Source organism: Phascolarctos cinereus, unplaced genomic scaffold, assembly GCF_003287225.1.
Source record: "Phascolarctos cinereus isolate Bilbo 61053 unplaced genomic scaffold, phaCin_HiC Scaffold_4;HRSCAF=312, whole genome shotgun sequence".
Classification (NCBI taxonomy): Eukaryota; Metazoa; Chordata; class Mammalia; order Diprotodontia; family Phascolarctidae; genus Phascolarctos; species Phascolarctos cinereus.
Window position 1 is genome coordinate 681,836,133 of NW_027555847.1, and position 22,451 is coordinate 681,858,583.

The window sequence follows — 22,451 nt, forward strand, 5'->3', positions numbered from 1 at the left end:
GAAATGGGGAGGCCACCATTGAGCACCAGTGTTTGAGCCCAGAATAGCAGAAGGGAGGGAAGTCCAGTCCACCTCAATGCCAGGGAAGAGGAGCTGCAAGATGCCTAGGAGCCCCAAGGATCAGTGGCAGGTTGGGGGACATTCCCCACTGGCCCCCAGAGAGGAGAATCTTTCAGGGCTGGGGAAGGGAGAGAATATTTCAGTCCCTTCTGGAGAGCTATGCTTTCCCCATTCTGGGGACTTCTCCTGGAAGTCTTTCCCTCCCTGGCTTCTCAAACTTTCCTGAGGCTGAGGATGAGCAGAGGGATTGGTTTAAAAGGTGGTAGAGCACTCTGTGAGCTGAGAAAGGGAAACAGGGGCAGGGCTGCCTGGAGGGGAGAGGGAAGGGAGGTAGATTGCTTCCTCCAGCCTCAGAATTCTCTTGTTTACCCTGGGAGAAAGGACAAGGATCGGGGTTTAAGTTGAAGCAAGATCTGGGAAGGGAGATGAGGCGTCTTGTATGAGAATCTTGTCTTTTAACCTTAGTTTTGCTATCCCCGGCTTCTTATGCTTTCTTGCTGAGCCCAGTTAATTGTGGAGAGGTCCACCTGGGGACTTGGTGGGTACACCCTCACACACATCCCTTTTCAGCTGCTTGTCCTGAGTCACGAAACCAGGGGCTTCTGGGAATGTCTACTCCTCACCCTCACCTCAATGGGGCCACCCCCTCACCACCACCCTGGGCCCTCAAAGAAGGCCAGATTCAAACAACCTGGCTGAAAGAGGGCTGGACTCAGGGTAGGGGGTGGGGGGCAGAAACCATAGGCACAGAAGTTTAGAAGGTGGAAGGTTCAGATACCAGGCTCCCTGCTCTTATTCTAACTCTGGGTCTTTGTTCCCTCCAGCTCTAACAAGATTGTTGGAGGGATCTGGGGGGTGTGGGAGGATTCAAGTCCTGTTGCATCTTCCTTCCCCCAAAGATCTTATCTGGATCTTGGCTGGAATGCTCACTCCTTCAGCCCCACCAATCCCCTGCAATCAGATTTCCTGGATGCCAAGTGTGAAGAAACAATGACCTTAGCACCTAGCTATCAATAATAAATATTTGAAGTTGAAAACATCCAGATGGGGTTGAGGGATGGGAGGGTAGGATGAAAGGTTGGCAGCCTCCCCAAAAGTGACTTCTTGGTGTCCTGGGGTCACCTCCATCAGAGGCCAGGGTCCCTGGCTCCTCATGGCCTATAAGGGGATATTCTTACACACTCCTCCTCCCCTACAACTATCAAGATGATTTTCATGCTGCTCAACCCAAGCACAGTTTATGATGTTTTTGTAAATTTTTTTATTAATTTATTTTGATTTATCAACAATCACTTCCATAAGCTTTTGAGTTTTAAATTTTTCTCCCCCTCCCTCCTGTCTATGATGGTGCACAATCTGATATGGAGTTTATGATGTTTGTCCCAGGTGCAAACACCCTGGCTCTGGGACATAGGGTGGGCTGAGGCAGGCCCGGATGCGAAAGGCCTGGGCGTGGGCAGGATTGAACTGAGGAATCACACATAGGAGGGCAGCTCAACCCCCCACCCCCACCCCCCCACCCCCCGCCGAAGGCCAGCTCCAGGCCACCTACCTGCACAGGCCCTGCCATCAGGCATCAGGGCATAGCCCTCCCCACAGCTGCACTGGTAACTGCCTTCTGTATTGGTGCAATGAGTCTCACAGCCCCCATTTCCTACGCTGCATTCATCGGTGTCTGTAGGAGATAGAAGGTGGGGCTGAAGCTCATTGGAGCCAGGTCAGCAGAAGCCACATCCAGGCTGATAGAGAGGGGAGAGAAACTGAGGAAAGGGGAGGTGGACAGGAGTAGAGAGGGACAGGGGATAGAGATGGGGAGGGTGGGAAAATGGTAACTGTGGACTCTGAAGATAGGGACTGCTTTCACTTCAGGATCCTCAGCACCATGGGCAGCACCTGGCATGTAACAGGTGCTTAATAAATGCTTGTTAAGAACCAAATTGAATCCTGTGAAATTAGAATAATCAAACTTGGCCCCAAAAGAGAGCTTAAGAATGCCCCTCCATCCCTTCTTTGTAGATTGGGGGAGAGGGGGATGATGGCTGTGGAACGCGGCAGATGTTAGAGTTGGTTAATGTTTTGGCTATTTTTGATGAACTGATTTTTTTTTTCTAGTTCTTTGTCATAAAGGATGGGTCTCCTAGAAGAGGAACAGGGGTGAGAGAGTTGTTGGGACATATATCAGATATAAAAACAAAAGATAACAACACAAATGAAAATGAATACAAAATAAAATTGCTTGTTGAATCAGACTGGGATAGACTGGGTGAAAATGAGGATGATGTAGATTGAGGCAGGATTGGTCATGTGATAGACTGAGGTAGAGATGTCAAGATGAGGGGATGGGGTGGATAAACTGAGTTAATGAGAGGAAAGGAGATGGGGATGGAAAAGAATGAGGCAGATAGGACAGGATAGGGGTGGGGTAGGGTGGCGTTAAACTGAGGCAGAATTGGAGTAGAATAAAATATGGCAGGGATGGGGACAGGATGGAAGTAGGATAGACAATGGGTAAACTAAAAAAATAAGGTATGTAATGATAGGAATGGAACAGACAGTCAGAGATAAGGGAGAGACTGAGCTAAGGATGAAGACAGAGATGGGAACAGGATTGACTGAGGCAGGGACAATGTTTGGAGCAGGGCTGTCATATGTAGGGCAGAGGGTTGGCAAGAGGGTAGGTGACCCCTGCCTGGGTCCTGAGTCCTAGGACTCAGAAGCTGGCCTCACCTATGCAGCCCTGTCGGTCTGGGGTAGACTGGAAGCCAGTGTTGCAGGCACACTGGTAGGTGCCAATGATGTTCACGCAGCGTCCGTGCCGACACAAGTTGTCTCGGAGGGAACACTCATTCACATCTGAGAAAGGAGCAACCAGCAGCTGGAGGGCCAGGGCAGGGGCCAACAGCCTCGTCCTCCAGCCCCCTGCTTATGCCTCACCCAGGCCGCTCACCCTCACAAGCGTTGCCATCAACCGACAGCTCGTGGCCGGGAGGACACAGACACTGATAGCTGCCATCACTGTTGACGCAGGTCCCTCCTCGACAAAGCAACGGGTCCTGAGCACACTCATCAATGTCTGGAAGGAGAAGCAGATGGGACAAAGTCAGTCTTAGTCAGGGGCAGAGTGGGTGGCTGTCTGTACACAGGCATTCACAAGATGCTAGGTCCTCCACCTGCCCCAATGTACCTGGTCCCCCCACCCCCCAAACCCATGAGACATTTCTTTGGGGTAAGTGACAAAGGGCCCGGAGGGGCAGGTCACTTCCTTTCCTGGAGCCTAATTTCCCCATCTGTAAAACAAGGGGCTTGTACAAGGTGGCATGGGGGCCAGGGTACTGGGCCTGGAGCCAGAAAACCTTGAGTTCAAATCCTGCCTCATGCACTTCCTAGCTATGTGATTCTGGGTAAGTCACTTAACCTCTCTCAGCCTCAGTTTCCTCAAATGCAAAATGGGGATAATAATAGCACCTACCTCTCAGGGTTGTGAGGATCAAATAAGATAATTATTGTAAAGTCTTATGCAAATTTTGAAGGATTACAAATCTCTTTCTCTTCCCATTCCCTCTCCCTCCCTCCTCTCTCTTCCTTTTCCTCTCCTCTTTCTTCTCTCTTCTTTCACTTCTTTCTCTCTTCACTTCTCTTCTCTCTCATCTTTTTCCCTCTCTTTTCTTTCCTCTCTTTTCACCTCTCCTCCTTCTCTTTCACCTTTCTTCTCTCTCATCTCTTCTTTTTCTTCTCTCTCTTACTCTTCACTTTGTCCTCTCTCCTCTTTCTTTTTGCTCTCTTTTCTCTCTTCACCTCTCCTTTTTCTCCTCTCTTCTATCTCATCTCTTTTCTTTGTCTGCTCTTCTCTTCTCTCTTCTCTTCATCCCTCCTCTCTCCCTCATCTCTTTCCTCTATTTTTTCTTTCTTCTCTTTCTCCACCTCTCCTTCCTCTCCTCTCTTCTCTCTCCTCTTTTTTTCTCATTTCTTTTCTTTCTCCTATCACTCTCTCTTCTCACTCCTTTCTCTGTCTCTCTCTCTGTTTCTGTCTCTGTCACTCTCTCTTCCCTCTCTACTGGATTATCTCTAAAGTCCCTTCCAATTCAACTATTCTGTGAAATTCAGAGCCAAAGCATTAACTGTGTGACCTTGGAATGCACTTCCTCTTCTGAGCATGTCCTCTCATCTGTGAAATGAAGATAATGTTTGTACTACCTACCTCATAGGATTGCTATGAGAAAGTGCTTTGTAAATCTCTGTTTCCTGTCTTATTTCATCTTACTCTCTTTCACAAACTCGGTGTCCCAATCAAATTGACCCTCTGGCAGTTTTCGTGGCTGGCCCCAGCCTACGTTGCAAGGCTTACTGTACATTCCTCACTTTCACACATTCTACTTTTCAGCCAAATGGAACATTCCAGTTTGGTTGGAATAGAGAGTCCAGGAGGGGATGTAATGTGAAATCAGTCTGGAAAGATAGGTTGGAGCCTGATTGTAGAGGGCTTAAAATGCCAAACCGAGGAATTTGTATCTACTCCTAGGGGCAGTAGCTAGCCATTGAGTAGGAGAGTGACATGTTCAGAACCATGTTTTAGGAACATGAATTTGGCAGCTTCCTGAGAGAGAAGTTGGAGAGAGGAGAAACTGGAAGCCAGGAGACCAATCAGAAGGCTATATAACAGTCTGGGTGAGAGATAATGAGGGCCTGAGCAAGGGTGTCAGCTTTGTGAATGAAGAGAAGGGGACAGGTATAAGGGATGTGGAGACAGAATCAATAGGGTGAGGCAACTGGTTGGCTATGGGGCCATGACGAGGAGGACTTTCTTGAAGGGAAAAAGTGATAAGGATAAAAAACAGTAATTACCCCACATTTCTATATGATTTTAAATTGATAAGGTGCTTTCCTCCAGTGTAATTAAGAAGTTGTCACCTTGGAAAACAGAGAGCAGGGACCAGGAAGGCATGAGGGATTATAATTATTTGTACTATTACTAAAAATAATAACAGATCTTCACACAGCACCTCAAAGTTCACAAAGCTCTTCAAGAGCACACACTGCCTCACTTGAATCTCACAATGACCACCGAGAAGAGGAAGCTGGGTGCAGGCATCATTGTCCTCTCTCAGCCTCAGTTTCCTCTTTTGTAAAATAGGGCAGGTGGGCAGACTAGTCGATGATTAACAACCCTTCCATCTTGAACTCTATGATATTCAGTATTATTATTTCCATTTTACAGATGAGAAAACCGAGGTCAAGAAGGGGGAAGTAATTTGTCCAAGGTCACATAGTTAATCAGCAGCAAAGCTGTTGTTGGACCCTGTCTCCTGACTCCAAATGCGACAATTTTCACTGTATCAGAATCACAGAAACTCTGAGTTGGGAAAGAACATCAAAGGCCATTGAGTCTCACCCAGACTGGATCAGAAATCCTCTCTGGGATGGCCTCAATAAGTGTTTGTCCAGGATGAGCTGGCAACCTCAAATGATGCAGAACAAACGACCTCCTGGGGCACCCCCTTCCATGTTTTGTGAGCATGAGTGGGATGCCTTGTGGGTGCTCACAATAATGCCAGCATTTGGGAGGCAAGAGGGGAAAGAGGGAGACCTCTCTGTCTCCCCCCAGGAGGTACTGTAGGGCTCTTAGGGGATAGATTCCTTGGTTACAGAGCTGGTGGTCTGAGACGAGAGGCAGCTCATAGACACTGGCACCTTGGCTGCTGGAGGTGAGGACTAAATAACACGGGGCATAGATCACCGACAAGCCCCCAGGTGAAGAGGCTAACAATGAAAATAACAGCTCCCACTTTTTTTTATTTTTATTTTTTTAGGCTATTGGGGTTAAGTGACTTGCCCAGGGACACACAGCTAGTACGTGTCAAGTGTTTGGTCTGAGGCTGGATTTGAACTCAGGTCCTCCTGACTTCAGGTCCAGTGCTCTATCCACTGCACCACCTAGCTGCCCTAACAGCTCCTACTTCTAAACCGCTTTAAAGTTCACAAAGAGCCTTCCTATCCATAGGACTAAAATTATTACACCCATTTTACAGATGAGGTAGTTGTGCCTTTCTCTGTAGTCAAAAGAGAAAAGAAATATGGATTTAGAAATGAACGAGATCTTAGAGACCATCTTTGACTGTCCTCCTCAGCTTAGGCACTGTATTAGAGTAAAGTGCTGAATTCAGATTCAGAGAACCAGGGTTAAGACCCAGCTCTGCCACTTACTACCCCTGTGACCTATAGCGTCAGTCTTCTCAACATAAAATGGAAGGGTTGGACCAGATGACTTCTGAGGCCCCTGCTATCTCTAAATCTGTGAAACTTTTACTTACCCTCCCCCCAAATTAATAACTTGTTTGCAATTTACATCATTAAAAAAATCAAAATCATTTACCACCACCATGGAATCCTCTCTTATAATAGTTAGGTTGTGTCATAGTGTACAGAGTGCTGGACTTGTCAGGAAGAACTAAGTTCAAATTCTGCCTCAGACACTTCCTGGCTGTGTGATCCTGGGCAAGTCACTTAACCTGTTTGCCTCAGTTTCCTCATCTAAGGGTAATAATATCACCTACCTCTTAGGGTTGTTGGGAAGATCAAATAAGAGCCTATGCAAAGCACTTTGCAAACTTTAAAGCGCTGTGTAAGTGCTAATTAATCATCGTCATCCATCATCAAAGAAAAGTTGGAGCAAAACCCAACTGGCAAACTCTTTTATTTTGCAGATGAGGAAACAGATGCTCAGAAAGGTTGTTATTTTCCCAAGAACATACAGCTATTTTTGGCAAAACAGATTAGAACCCAAGTCTGACTTCACATCTGGTTATTATTATAATAACATTGTAATAATAACTAGGTAAAAATTATAATAATAATTTATTAATATGAGAGGCATAGTAGATAGAGAGCTAACCTTGATGTTGGAAAGACATGAGTTCAAATCTTACCTTTGACAGAGACAGGTTGAATGACCCTGTACAAGTCCCTTACCCTCTCAGTGCCCCCAAGTGATGCGCTAAGGCTCTAAGTTACTGAATTCCTCTGAGAAGGAAATGACCTGCGTTGATAGAGTTTTCTCATATGTAAAATGAGACGGTTGGGTTACACGTCCCAACGAAGGTTCCTTCTGGCTATAAATCTACGATCCCATAATCCTAAAGTCAACTTCCCAGAGATCCAAGGCAAATGGCTGGTTGGCTGGGCTAGACTTCAGGAACCAGGCAAAGACACCTGTCACAAGGGAGGGGTCTCTGAAGAAGACATCTCCAAAGGTGGACCAGGCTGGACTGTGTACCTATGAAGCGTCCCTGCACCTTACCATCCCTCGCCAAGCTTGTGCCCTGAGGTTCTTCACAAATGTGTCAAATAGATGCGTGTTGAATGAGGAGGGTGGGGGCAAAAGAGAAAAAAGCCTAAGAACTGTGACTGAATAATAACTAATATAAGAATGAGCATTTCTATAGGGTCTTCACGTTGACAAAGCTCTTTATGTAAGTTATTTCGTTTGACCCTCACAATGACACTGGGAGGTGGGTGCTATTCTTATCATTCCCATTTTACAGATGAGGAAACTGAGGCAGAGAGCATTTAAGTGGTTTAACTAGGGTCACACAGCTAATAAATATCTGAGGCAGGATTTGAACTCAGGTGTTCCTGACTCGAGGCTTAGTACTCTACCCATAACACAAGCTAGCTGCACAAGAAAGAGGTTCCCCTAAGATTCAGGTGATAGTCTCAGAGGTGATGGAGAAGATAGCAACCTAAGGTAGGTCCATCTTTCCAGGAGTATTCTAAGGCTTCACAGGCTAGGTAGGGCTTTCGTGGGTGTGCGTGTGTGTGTGTGTGTGCATGCATGTACATGTGCATGTGTGTGTGTGTGTGTGTGTGTGTGTACGTGTGCACGTGTGTGTGCACATGCATGTATCCTCTGCTCTGGTCAGACCTTTGGACTCATTTTTCAAACCATGATGAGAAATCTCAGGATAAGACTTTAGATCCCTACCCCTGACCCCAGCCTACCCATGCAGTTCTTCATCATCATAAAGCCACTTTCATAACCCTGGAAGCATTCACACTCAAAGCTGCCCAGAGTGTTGACACAGGTTCCATGGCCACAGAGGTCGGGAGAAATTCGGCACTCATCGATATCTGGGAAGAGAGGATGCACTGGTCATTGGGGAGGGAGAGGAGACACTGGTCGTGGGGGAAGAGATAGTACTGATCATTGGAGAGAGAGAGAAGATACTAGTCATGGAGATATCACTGGTAATTGGGGAGGGAGAGAAGGTCAGTGCTGGGGAGAAAAGAGAAAAGTTACCATCAGAGGAGAGGAGATATTGTTCAAGGTATGTAGGCAACAATACACTAATCAGTGTCAGAGAATAAAAAATACTGATTAGCGATTGGGGAGAGGACACTGGTCAGTATTAGGGGAGAGGAAGGTTTTGTGAAGGTCAAGGAGATAGGAGACACTGTTCAGTGTCTGAGGAGAAGAGATATTTCTCAAGGTGCAGAAATGACTAGTCAGCGTTTAGAGTTTTGAGAGAGGAGACATCAGTCAAGGTCAAGGGGAGAGGGAACATTGCAATCAGAGGACAGGAGACACAGGACACATGGGTTATCAATTTAGGGAGAAGAAACACTGCTCATTATCCGGATGGAAGAGAAGACATTAGCTGATATGTGGGGAAAGGAGACATCAGTGTTTTGGGGACAGGAGACATTGACCAAAAATGAAAGGGAGATGAGACATTGGTCGAGGTTGCAGAGAAGAAATCCTGGTCCGTGTCAGAGGAGAGAAGATACTAATCAGTGTCTGGGAAGCAGCTATAAAAAACACACATAAATGCCTATGAATTATTTCGATGTCCTCCATGGGATGTGGCCTATGAGGACAGAGCTGTCAGAAACATACCTGTGCAGTTCCTCTCCTGAGCATCGAGGGCGAAGCCATTGCCACACACACAGCGGAAGCTGCCCACTGTGTTCCTGCATGAGCCATGGGTGCAGAGGCCCGGGAAGGCCTTGCATTCGTTCACATCTGGTGTGATGTTGGGGAAGGGGAGGAGGAGAAAACGGGAGAAGTCATACTTTGTCCCTCAGAGAGAGTCTCCTTCCCCTTTACCCAAATCTTGTCCTGGGCCCTCTCTCACCTTTGTAGAAAGGCCTGCCAGAAAGGAAATCCCTGCTGGCAAAGCCGGGGCCCCGAGGGCAGATGATGGCGAATTCTGGGGAGCCAGGTTCTGGGCATGCCTCACAGTCTGCACCCCAGGCAGCCCCCACCGAGCAGCAGCACATGTCCATCCGATACTTGCCCGACAGCGGGGCAAGACATTCGTCTTCATCCCACTTTAGGAAACACTGCTCTACCCTCACATCTGCCCAAGGAGAGGGGGAGGAAAGGGGAAGTCACGGAGGTCAGATCTGGCCCGAGGCGGGCATCATCACCTTCCTGTCATCTGGAATTCCTCTGAGTCAACCCAGCGCTCTATCCTCCTCTGCCCTCCCTTATCACATTCACACCCACATACATACACACAAACACACACACACATACACACAGAGCCAGTGTACATCTGACACCATGTCCTAGTCATCCTTGTACCCCTAAACCCCAATGACAGGGCCTCGCCCATCTCAGGCCCTCAATAAGTATTTATTGAAATGATGTAAATTGCTAGCAGTATCTGAGCTCCAGGATGAGTTACAAAAGCTAATGTTTATTTTTGTTTAGTAAGCTTAATCAAAGCTCATTAACTAACTGCTTCCCTGAGCCTATAAAGAACCTTGTACACAGGGGGCACCTAATACATATTTGCTGGATTGAATATTCCAATCAAGGCTCACGTATAAGATCAGAACTAAAGAATAATCTAAGAACAGTTGGAAGCCAAGAAATGACAATACAGATTAGACTCTACCTGTTTTGGCTATTTCCCTAAAGAAGGGAAATCTACTGATGACTTATGAAAGATGCCAGGATGGGTGAGTGCCCTCAGGACCCCTGGGATGTCCCTTCTTGGGCCTGGGGAAGGAGCCTATGGCTTTGAAGGCCAAGCAGAAATGACGTCCTCACTCACCCACACACACTCGCCCTGTGCTGTCCAGGGTCAGGCCCTCAGGACACTCGCAGCGGAAGGAGCCGGCAGTGTTGAGGCAACGTCCATTGGGGCACACACCAGGGAAGACCTCACACTCATTCACATCTGTGAATAGGGTGAGAGAGATGAGAGAAAGGGGGAGTTGAGGGTGGAGGAGGGGAAAAGAGGACCAGAAAGGACTGAGGGATTGGGGTGAGTGCTGTGGGTACCTAAAAAATCTGAGGCCAAACTTGGGACAGAAGGGAAGGTTTGGGGGATCTGGCTGAGGTCCATCCTCAAGCCTGGAGAAGCACAGGTTCCCTTTTGCAAGAAGATGTAATAACAGTGCCCTGACAATGGGGACAAGGCAGGGGAGCAAATGAAGAAGGGCTAGGGGGACACTCTACCTTCAGCACAGGGGATGTAATCTGGAGGTGAGCACCTTAGGGACTGTGGCCTACTATGGACAAGATAAAAGATTGCCTTTCTCTACTGTTTCATGCCTTACAAAGTGCTTTCCTCATAACCCCAGTGAGGAAGTTAGAGTAAGTAGTATCCCCTTCTTATAACAGATAAGGAAATAGAGGATCAGAGATGGGTAGCTACTCGCCTAAGGTCACACAACTAGGAAGGAAGGGAAGAAAGAAGGGAAGGTGATGCACACCAGGGCCTGGGATTCATGATCCCCAGACTTAGGAAGGCAGGCCTTCCTGCCTGCCCTCAGATTACAGTAGGAAGAGAGGAGGGACAGGGGAGAGTTACCTTCACAGGTGAGGCCTTTCATACGAGCAAAACCCCGGGAACAGGCTGGGTCTGGGAGGAGAAGGAAAGAGATTGACTCCACTGGTTTCTGCTCTTTCCTTCCCGCCAAGCTGGCAGACTCTTCTTCCATCTGACCCTCATGCCCCACGCCCAGCTAGAGCCCTCCACAGAGGTGTGGTCCTCAGAGAACGCTAGGTCAGAGGGAAGGAACATTTCCCTGGCAGTCAGAGGGTCAGAGAATTTGAAGCTGAAAAGAAACTGAGGCATCATCTGGTCCAATTCCCTCATTTTACAGAGCAGGAAACTGTCCCAGAGAAGGGAAGGGATGGGACTTGGCAAGAGTTATTAGAGGCAGTGAGTGGTAAGGCTGGGTCATTTGTAGCCTGACACCCTTCCCCATCTCCTCCTCATACTCCTCAGACCTCCCAGGCAGCCCTCTGGCCTCAACCCACAGGGTTCACCAACCTTGGCCGGGGCAAGACTCTCAACCCCGGGAAAGTCTCACACCTCAGGGCTCCAAGTGTTTGCTACAGCCTGATGAGGGCCCACTGGTAGACATCCCACTACTATGAAGGCCCCCAGGATTGTGGGAACATCGGGGCTGGTCCCAGCCCCTTCCCTGACCCCAGAACATAGAGTCACAACATCGTATGTCTGGAAGGGACTGCAGGGGATATCCAGCCTAAGCTAAGTGGGAATCCCACCTATAACATCTTTGACAACAAAATGACCTCCCAGCGTCCGCTTGGAGACCTTGAGTGATGGAGGGGGAGCCAACACTACGCGCTGGGACTGCTCCCACTGATAGCAAGTTTTTCCATGTTCTGAACTCTGCTCACCCTTGCTTCTGAGTCTCTTCTCCAGCCCCTAGAGTTAGCACCCCGGTCTTCATCCCTCTCCCCTGCTCTGGACCTACCACTTACCTGTCTCACAGAGCTGGCAGGGGCTGCCCCAGGCAGCTCCCAGGGTGGCACAGCACTCAGACCTCAGCGTGGCACCGTTGATGTTGGCTTCACAGCGGCCGTCCTGAATCTGTAGCCAGCAAGTGCCCTTCATGCTGTCTGTGGGGCAGAGATAGAGCCAATGGAGCAGGGGTGGGGTCTGGAGCCCATTTGGAGGGTTGGGAGGACAGGCAGATGGATGGATGTTCCATCGGGGAGGGGGTCCGGAGTGCTCACCCACACAGACGTTGCCAGCAGGGTCCAGCCGGCTGCCTGGGGAGCACTCACAGATAAAGGAGCCTGCATGGTTACGGCACAGCCCATTCACACACGGATTGGATCGGCACTCATCAATATCTGTGGGAAGAGAAAATTGGGCCTTAGGTCCAACCCCAGGGACCGGGGAAGCTCCTCTGTCCCAAGAGAACCCTTGCAGACCCAGGCCACAGCCCCAGCCTCTTCCCCAAGGTGGTCAAAGGAAACTCATCACTAAGCAGCAGGATGAGACTAGTGGGTGCAGGGTCACGCATGTTTGTGCAAACACATACATGTGCATGAGTGCAAAGCTAGGAGTGTGGAAGGGTACATGAGAGTGCATGTGTATTTCTGTATGTGTGCTCATGCTTGCACAGAGGAGGGACCAGGGTTTCAAAGGACCTTGATTTCATGTTACTGAAGACGGGTTAAAGAAACTAGAGATGATTATTGGGAAGAGAAGGCTCATGGACACCATGATTGCTCTCTCCAAGGACCACAGGATCATAGGACTTTACACTCAGAACTGGAAAGGACCTCAGAGGCCTCTGACTCTAACCTCTTTCTTTTTTTTTTTTAGGCACTTGGGGTTAAGTGACTTGTCCAAGGTCACACAGCTAGTAAGTGTCAAGTGTTTGGTCTGAGGCCGGATTTGAACTCAGGTCCTCCTGACTTCAGGGTCGGTACTCTATCCACTGTGCCACCTATCTGCCCCCTGACCTCTTTATTTCTGAGATGAATCTTTGGGGTTAAGTGATTTGGTTAGGGTCTGAGGTCAGATCTGAATCCAGGTCTTCCTGACTCCATACCCAGTTCTCTAATCCAGATGGACCTTCCCACGGAAGAGGGATTTGATTTGTTTTGCTTGGGCCCAGAGGGCAGAACTAGGAATAACGGATAAAAGTCAAAGACAGGAGGATTTTGGCTTGATGTCGGGAGAACGGAGCTGTCCTAGAGCACAGTGGGCGGTCTCAGGGGGTGGGCGCTCCCACCACTGGACCACTCAGTCAGGTAGCAGCTAGCTGGCCACTTGTCAGGACTGCGGTAAAGGGGATTCTCTGTCAAGGACGGGATAGAGCTAGAAACCCTTCTGAACCCCTTTCAACCAGTAAATGCACACAGCTGAGGATAGGTGTGTACGTGTGTGTGTGTGTGTGTGTGTGTGTGTGTGGCTGTTGTGTGTGCAGGGAGCATGGCCACGCACCTTCACAGGAGTCTGTTTCAGTCTTGAAGGTGAAGCCTGTGGGGCAGGTACATGTGTAACTGCCCGGGGTGTTCCGGCACAGTCCATTATCACACAGGAGGCGGTTCAGGGCACACTCATCCACATCTGGGGAGGAAATCATGAGGCTTGTGGGGATAGCAGAGGAGGATGAGAAAGGGACCCCCTCCCTCTCCCCAGCGTTTGAAGCGGGATTAGAAAAGCATAGTTCCCAGGGATAGGGCTGACTCCTGACCATCCCCTCTGGTTCCCAGATCTGCTTTCAGCTCTGGCCAGTCTGGTCTTTTGCCTTCTTCTAACCCTGGTCTGGGTGGGTGCTTGGAATCCACCAGGGAAGCAGAGCTCAATGGGGGTAGGGGTGGGGTGGGTGAGATGCACGCACGTGGTTAGTAGGACTGATAGAGGGAGAAGAGAATGGGGCATAGGAGGGTGACAGGAAGACAGAACGATAGGAGGGCAATGGGATAGGGAAGTGTGTGTGTGTGTGTGTGTGTGTGTGTGTGTGTGTGTGAGAGACAGACACACACACAGACAGAGAGAGACAGAGACAGTGACAGAGAGAGAGAGAGAGAGAGAGAGAGAGGGAAAGAGAGAGAGAGAGAGAGAGAGAGAGGGAGAGAGAGGGAGAGAGAGGGAGAGAGAGGAGAGAGAGGGAGAGAGAGAGTGAGAGAGAGAGAGAGAGAGAGAGAGAGAGAGAGAGGAGAGAGAGGGAGAGAGAGGGAGAGAGAGAGAGAGAGAGAGAGAGAGAGAGAGAGAGAGAGAGAGAGAGAGAGAGAGAGAGAGAGAGAAATGGTAGGAAGCGAGGAAAGTGGAGTGGGGACAGTGAGATAATGGGGTATGGGGGAAGAGGGAGATAGTGGATGAAGAGGGTGTAGAGGAAGAGTACTGGGGGATGGCACAATTGAGATTCAGGTTAAGGGGTTAGGAGAGTGTGAGACAGAGGAAGAAAAGGATAGGAGGAGAAATAGGGGTTGAGGGATGGAAAAATGGAGGGTAAGGGAAAGGGACACAGAAGGACAAAGAGAATGGGACAGAACAAGAGGACAACAGAATAGGGGGAAATGTTAACAGAAGGAAAGAAGAATGGGGAGATAGGACAAAGAATGGAGTGGTACAAAAGATGGGGACGCCGATATATACATACACACCCACTTATACATACCCACACATTCCTTGCCAGGAGGATCAGCCTCATAGCCCAGGTGACAGATGCATCGGTAGCTGCCCCGAAGATTCTCACACACACCATTGGGGCAGATGTCAGGGTTCAAGGCACACTCATTGATATCTGGGGTGGCAAAACAAAGGAAGCACTTTTACATCTCTCTGGGGAGCTACCCCTTCACCTCCACCTCCACACTGATCAGATTTGCCATAATATCTCCCTTTCTCCCCTGAGTCTTATTCTAAAATTTGAGTGAGAACTAACAGAAAACTAATAATGGTAGCTTATACTCCTATAATGCTTTAAGGGTTACCAACTACTTTCCTCCTCTTTGGAAAAAAGAGGAGGAAATAGTTTCAGAGGTTAGATGACTTTCCTAGTCCTTACCCTCAGCCAACTTCATCACTTTGTGACTTAGTCCCAAACAGTCATTTGCGTAGGGTTCTACAAGATCAGTGACAAAGTCAGATTTTTGGATCTAAATCTAATATTTCCTCCTTCAACAATTCTACTATACTTAGGGGAGAAAACAGTTCTAAGGAGAAGCCATTGGGTGTGTTTGTATTTGTGGTCTATGAGAAAGTGAAAGACCAGGCTCCCATTTAAGGTTTCATTTCCTTTCAAGTTTCAAATTTGGGAATTTTGCCCATATGGCACAGGGAAGAAGGATTTGGCAGCAGCTTCAGCCTGTTCTTACTACTGGCATCTCCCTGTGATTCAACATCAAGGGAAGAGATCCCAGTCCCTTTCTATCATCCATCCCTGGCCCCACTTCAGGATTTTTCACCCACTGTACCTGGTCTAGACCAGATCCAGGCAGGATCACAGTTCCTTTCCTTGTAAATCCTACCCACCTCAACTTTGGGATTCCTGGGGAGCCAGCACTCACCTCTGCCATCTGCTGTTATGCCAAGGCCACTACTGCAGAGAGCCTGGAATTCATCTGGAGAAGAGAAGAGGAAAAAAGGGAAGAGGGACAGGGACCTTGGTTCTAGCCCAAAGCACTGACCCCAGGCCTATAAAAATCACCTCTTCCTTCTCTTTTCCCTGAGACAATAACCTCTGCTAGAGAGTGAGCAGCCTGTGGAGGAAGCTCCAGATAGTGACCTCCCTCGGGGAATGGCTGTCCTCAGAAGAGTAAACTCCCCTAGGAATAAGCCCTCCAGCAAATAGCTCCCCCAAAGTTCCCCCTACTAGAGAGTTTTGCCCATATGGAAGAAAGCCACCCCACCCCAGGGCCTCAGGAGCCATAGATGGTTCCAGGAGCAACCAAGCTCTCAGATCCCAAACCCATGTCAACCTCAGGGGACTTCAGGGGCTGGGGCTGGGGCCAGGGCCAGGGTTGGCCATCAAGGACACTAGAGATAGCATAGGGCATTAGGGTCTGACCAGAGTTCTTGGCTGGGCAGGGCTGGCAGGGCTCGCCAAAGCCATGGTCAGGGCTGGTGCAGCAGCATTCGGACTTGGTGACGGCCCCAGGAAATGGCCGCGCGCAGGTGCCCTTCTTGATGGCCCCATAGCAAGTGCTCCGCATGTGCGTGTCCACACAGACCCGGCCATCTGCGCCGATGGCCAGCCCGCCCACACACTCGCAGCGGAAGGAGCCTTCCGTGTTGATGCACCAGCCATTCATACAGATGCCGGGCGTCTCACACTCATCGATGTCTGTAGGAAAGGAGAGGGCAAAGAGGACTTACAACTGGGACACTTCCCCTGCCGATGCATGGGGCAGGGTGTGCTGAGAAGTAGACACCCTGCTGGGGCTAAGAGAAGGAGAAAGGCGGGGAGGGGCAGGATTGGGGCTCAGGACAGAAGGGCAGAATGGAGTAGGGTGAAGCTGATTCAGGAGCAATGCCAAAGCATCCCCTCCTACTCTTCTCCCACCCTGTACCTCTCCACTTCCCCATCCCTCCTCTCTCCCATGTCCCCACCAATTTCATTCCCCTTTTAGTTTTTCTCTCCTCCTTCCCATCCCTTGCTCCATTCATTCTTCTTCACTGTTATCTTCTCCTTCTCATAACTCCTCCATTTCCTTCTTCCTTCCCTCTTCCTCCTCTTTACCATGTTCCCACCATCTTTATTCCTCTTTTGACCCCTCCATCTCTCCCCTTTTTGTCCCCCCTCCCTGCCCTGTCCCCCATTCCTCCGATGTCCTCATCATCTTCATTCTATTTTGGTCCCTCCACATCTCTCCTCCTTTTCTGTCTTCCCTGCCCTGTCCCTTCCACTCTAATTTCTCTCCTTCCTCACCATCCCCCCTTCTCCTTAGTCCTTATCTTTCCTAAATCTCATTTCCCTGTCCCTCCTTCCACATCCCTACCATCTTTATTCTATTTTGGCCCTTCCATATCTCCCTTCCTTCTTTTCCCCCTCCTTCCCATCTCCTGTCCCTTCCATCTTCCTTCCCTCCTTTCCTAACCCCTTTCCCTCTTCTCATACTGCTGCCTTCTCCTTCCTTCCTCTCAGTTATCCCCTTTTCTACCTTTCTCTCCTTCCCATGAGCTCTCCCTTCCCTTTCTCTCCTTTCTTTACCCTTCTCCTGCTTCCCTGTCCTTCCTCCCCCATCCTCCTACACCCAGATCTACAGAGAATGGCCTGTCTAACCTGTTATCTGTATGACCTCCCAGACAAGGAGTCATCTGGTCTTTTCTGAAGCTCTCTGGTGATGGAGAACTCACCATCTCCCACAAAGAAGCTCAGCTTGTTTTTGTCAGTAAGATTTTCCTACTGAGCCAGAACCTGCCTGTCTAGGACCTATCTCCATCACTCCCAGTTCTGCCCTCTGGGGCCAAATGGAACGAGTCTAATCTCTTTTCCACATGACAGTCCAGGTTAAACACCCTTAGTTCCTTCAACTGATGCTTATACTTTCAAGCATTCCAGGACCACCATTGGCTGTGTCTGACTTAAAGGAAAAGCAACACAGAATCATGGCTTCTAGAGTGTGAGAGGGGCATTGGAGATCAGGAGTACACTCTATCAGCGGCATCCTGGCTGAACACTTCCAGAGGCTGGGAGCTCTCTAGGCTCAACTCAACACTTACGAAGTGCCTGTTATGTCTGAGGGACCTAGATGACGCAAAGGCAGAACTAACAGACTTAGAAGGCCATTGTCATAGCCCAGGCAAAAGGTGACGAGGGCCTGTCCCCGGGTGTTGGCTGTACATGAGAGGTGCTGGGAAGGGAGAAAGAACACGTTCTGACGACAGACCGGACGTGTGAGGTGAGTATGCTTATGAGCCTCTGAGTACTCCCCTGCTCAATAAACTCCAGGCTCAAATAAGAACTCTTCTGTTTGGCATTTATATTTGTATTTTGCTCTCCCAGCCCCTCACATACTCTCACATCCAACAGAATGGACCTTCTTGCTTTTCCTCTCGCAGCACACTATCTCCCGACTCTGGTGGGCCTTTGCACTGGTTATTCTTCTGACTCAGAATTCGTCCCTTGATTTAAGCACTACCTTCTACATGAAGCCTTTCCCAATTCCCTCTATCTCTAGTGCCCTCTTTTTTTTTTTAGGCTAGGCAATGGGGTTAAGTGACTTGCCCAGGGTCACAGCTAGTAAGTGTGTCTAGTACCCTCTTCTCCTAACTATATTGTATTTATTTATTCTGTATATACAATAAACGCACATATCGTCTCCCTGATAGAATGGAACAAGTTCCTTGAAGGTGAGGGTTGTTTCAGGGTTTTTTGTTTTTGTGTCTCTATGTATAGTGAATTTCAAATAGTTGGCACTTAATAAGTGCTTATAGATTGATAAATTTATGATCCCATAATCCTCCCTTCTCACTGTCTGCTTTCCCTCTGTCTTTGTTCATACCATCTTCCACTGGTGGAGTGGACTTTCCCAATAAACTTCATCTTTCAAAATTCACCTTTTCCTTCAAGGCCCTGTGCAGGTACCACCTCCTCCTTGAAGCCTTCCCTGACTCCCGCACTAGGTAAAATAAATCTCTCATTCCTCAAATTCTTCACAGCAAAGAGTCTCTAATTGGAGGAAATCTCAGAAGCCATCTAATCCAGCCTACACCTCAATAAGAATACCTGAAATGAGTTTAGTATTTCAGTTGTAGTTTAACAAAGGTAGAATACAATGAAATGATCACCTCGTTGGTATTAGATATACATCTATGAACTATCTTTTTCTAAGAACTGCATCACACTTTTTTCTCATCTTGAATCTCAACCATCTTAAAGTTTGAAGGGGTTACTTAATATAAACCATCTACATATACTGTTCACAAAAATAAGAAGATCGGATTCTACCAAATTTCTTCTATGATACAAACATGGTCTTGGTACTAAGACCATAGCAGAGATAAGACAGAGAAAGAAGACCATAGTCCAATATCCTTAATGAATATCAATGCAAAAAGTTTAAATTAAATATTAGCAAACATATGAAAAAGAGTATATAACACAACTAGGTTGGACTTACACCAGAAATGCAGAGTTGGTTCATTAGGAAAATTATAAAAATAAAAAAAAATTATATTAATAACAAAAAACAAATTAAAATTATGTGCTTATATCAGTAGATGCAGAAAAATCTTTTGACAAAATATAATGTCCATTTCTATTAATCCTAAAAAGCATAGGAATAAATGGACCTTTCCTTAATATGGAAAATAGCAGCTATCTAATATGAAGAACCAGCATTATATGTAATAGAGATAAGCCTTTCTAAGAAGATCAGGGCTAAAACAGGGATATACATGATCACTATTATTATTTGATGGTGCCAGAAGAAGCACAGAAAAAGCAAAATCATCAGTTTTTATAGGTGGCCTACTTAGAAAACTCTAGAGAGTCAACTAAAAATTAATGGAAACAACTTCAATAAAATAACATAATATCAAATAAACCCACATAAATCATCAGCCTTTCTATATATTACCAAAAACCCCAACAGGATGAGGTAGAAAGAGAAAACTCAGTTCAAAATAACAACAGAATGTATAAAATATTTGGTAGTCTTCCTACCAGGGCATATAGAGAAGCCATATGAATAAACTATAAAACACTCCATATGGACATAAAGATAGACCTGAACAGTTAGAGATATTAATTTCTCATTTTTTGGTACCAAAGTAATAAAAACAACAATAATACCTAAGCCAATCTGCTAATTTAGTGCCATACCAATTAAACTATCAACGGATTAAATTATGGAAATAGGAAAATAAAAAAAAATATTTTGGGGGAAAAAGCTCAGCTCAGGAAAAATCATGAAAAAAGTGGGGGGATAATGGAATGGAGCCTATCAGTAATAGATCTCAAATTATGCTATAAAGCAATAATCACTAAAACTATTTGATACTGCTTAAAAGATAGAAAATTCAATCAGTGGATCACATTAGGTATACAGCATACAGAAGCAAATGAACATTAAAGCCTGGTGTTCAATAAACCCAAAGACCCTAACTTCTGGGGCAAAGATTTATTATATAATAAAGATGTTCTGGGAAATTTGAAAAGCAGCCTGGCAGAAATTAGGCTTAGATGAACACCTCTTACTATATACCTAGATAAATTCCAAATTACTTTTTTTGACTGCCGTTTTAAAAGGGTCACATGATAAATTAGAGGAGCAAGGAAGGAATTATCTATCATACTTATTTATAGGGGAAGAGTTCATGACCAAACAAAAGATGGAGAGTACCACAGAAGATAAAATCTACAATTTAGATTACATAAAAGTATGTTTTTGAACAAACAAAATTAATGCCATTAAAATTATAAGGGAAACAGTAAATTGGGTGGGAGGGAGCTCTGACAAAGCTCTGATAGCCTATATATGGATAAGAGACTTTTATATTGTCAAAGGATATTAATAAGCAGATGTCAAAGAAAAAAAATTGAGCTATCAATCACCATGTGAAAAATTGCAAATCACTAATAATCAGAGAAATACAAATTAGAACAGCCCTAAGATTCCATCTCCCATCCATCAGATTGGCAAAGATGAGAAAAAGAGAAAATGACAATTGTTGGAGGGACTGAGGAAAAATAGACACTAACCCCTATTGGGAAGTCTGTGAACTGGTCTAGCAACTCTGGAAAGCAATTTGGAACTACATCCCAAAAGTCACTAAACGGTGCAAGGCCTTTGACTCAGCAATGCCATGATGAGGACTATACTCCAAAGAGATCAGAGAAAGAGGAAAAGGATCCATATGTACCAAAAATACTTATTACAATTATTTTTGGAGTGGAAAAGAACTGGAAACTAAGGGGGCTGTCCATCAATTGAAGAATGGCTGAACAAATTATGGTATATAAATATAATGGAATTTTATTGTCATAAGAAATGACAAAAAGGACAGTTTGAGAAACATCTTGGAAGACTTGTGTGAATGAATGCAGAATGAAATGAATGGAACCTAGAGAATAATTTATATAACAATAACATTGTAAAGAGAAACAACTAAAGAAAGACTTAAGAACTTTAGTCAATTCAATGACCAATCATGATGCCAAAGGCTTGGTGATGATGCTACCCATCTCTCCATCTCTTGCCTTTAAGATGATGAATTCAAAGTGCAGAATGAGATCCATATTTTTGGATATGACCAATTTGGGGATTTTTGCCCGACTAGGAGTATTTGATATAAGGGTACTTTTTTCTTACTTTCAATAGAGGTGGAAGTGGGAAAGCAGAGTTCAGAGAGAAAACGGTGGCTAGCATTAGGATTACTAACACGAAAAAAAAAGAAAAGAAAAAAGAGAAAAAAAGAAAAGAGGGTCATTGAAGCATTTAAAAATACACTAGGCAGAACAGAGGATCAAAAGGAAACATAGACAAACAGGACAACTTTGAAAATAACATGTTGAATTTTTGGTATACTTGGAGGTGACGTAGCTTCATAGCTGTGCATAGGAATTTTTTTTTTCTGTTCTGTGAAGTATACAGAGATGTTCATCTTATTGGGGTTAATACAGTTCAAAATTTTAAAAATGAAATAAAATATAATGAAATGAAAAAAAATCAACCTTTTCCTAACCAAGAGTTCTCTACACACTCAACAAGTGGTCCAGTGCCTCCACTCTCTTAGTTATCTCCTATTCATCCTGCCTAGAGCTTGTTTTGTACATAGCTATTTGCATAGTGTATCCCCTATTAGATTGTAAGCTCCTGTAGGGGCAGGGACTATCTTTTGCCTTTCACTGCGTCAATGCCTGGTATAGAGTAGGTACTCAAATAAATGTTTATTGATTGAGTAATTGATCCTTCAGTCTTTGCTTATAGACCCCCTGAAATCTGTCTCCTTACAAATTCCATCCATTGCTCCCAGTTTTGTGTGCTGGTGCCAAACACAAATCTAATACCTCTTATATCAGCTTTTGGAAGAGAGCTATCATCTCTCTCTTCAGGCTTCTTCTTCTTCTTTTTTTTTTTTTACAGGCTAAATATTCTCAATTCCTCCAACAAATCCTCTTGCAACATGATCTCAAGACCCACTTCCATCCCAATTGTCCTTTTTTGTACATACTCCAGCCTATCAATGACCATCCTAATGTGGCCTTTAGAATAGAACACAGTACCACAGATGTAATCTGAATAGGGTGGATTAGAACAAGAATATCACTTCTTTAATTTTGCATACTCTTTTAGAGCAGTTTAAGATTGCATTTTTTTTTTTTGCTAGGCAATGGGGTTAAGTGACTTGCCCAAGGTGCATTAGTTTTTTTTTTTTAAAGAAAATTGATTGGGTAAAATAATAAACAAAAGCACAATAGCTTTCTTGGCTGCATCATCATACTGTTGACTAATATTGAGCTAAGACACCCAGATCTTTTTGAGAACAACTATTTTGTAGCCATACCTCCCCCACGTATTGTACATTTGACACTGATTTTTTTCAGAACCCATGAATTTTGAACAATCTCTAAATTTACCTAACTCTATTATTATCCAGCTTACCCACTTGCCCATTTATAAAGATAATCTGAGTCTTTGCCAAAAGCCTTGCTGAAATTAAGAT

General features: G+C 46.1%; 1 protein-coding gene across 1 annotated transcript in view; it reads right to left on the reverse strand.

Annotated features, from left to right (window-relative positions):
* FBN3 (fibrillin 3) overlaps positions 1 to 22,451 on the reverse strand; it is a 106,001-nt gene that overhangs the window by 49,922 nt on the left and 33,628 nt on the right. Inside the window, exons 14-27 of the mRNA XM_078154201.1 lie at positions 15,850 to 16,125; positions 15,350 to 15,403; positions 14,458 to 14,583; positions 13,278 to 13,403; positions 12,056 to 12,175; positions 11,801 to 11,938; positions 10,878 to 10,928; positions 10,116 to 10,241; positions 9,189 to 9,413; positions 8,951 to 9,076; positions 8,056 to 8,184; positions 3,008 to 3,133; positions 2,788 to 2,913; positions 1,613 to 1,735 (exon numbers count right to left, since the gene is read on the reverse strand). Of these exons, the coding sequence (XP_078010327.1) occupies positions 1,613 to 1,735; positions 2,788 to 2,913; positions 3,008 to 3,133; positions 8,056 to 8,184; positions 8,951 to 9,076; positions 9,189 to 9,413; positions 10,116 to 10,241; positions 10,878 to 10,928; positions 11,801 to 11,938; positions 12,056 to 12,175; positions 13,278 to 13,403; positions 14,458 to 14,583; positions 15,350 to 15,403; positions 15,850 to 16,125 (1,872 nt within the window). The remainder of the gene's footprint in view (positions 1 to 1,612; positions 1,736 to 2,787; positions 2,914 to 3,007; positions 3,134 to 8,055; positions 8,185 to 8,950; positions 9,077 to 9,188; positions 9,414 to 10,115; positions 10,242 to 10,877; positions 10,929 to 11,800; positions 11,939 to 12,055; positions 12,176 to 13,277; positions 13,404 to 14,457; positions 14,584 to 15,349; positions 15,404 to 15,849; positions 16,126 to 22,451) is intronic.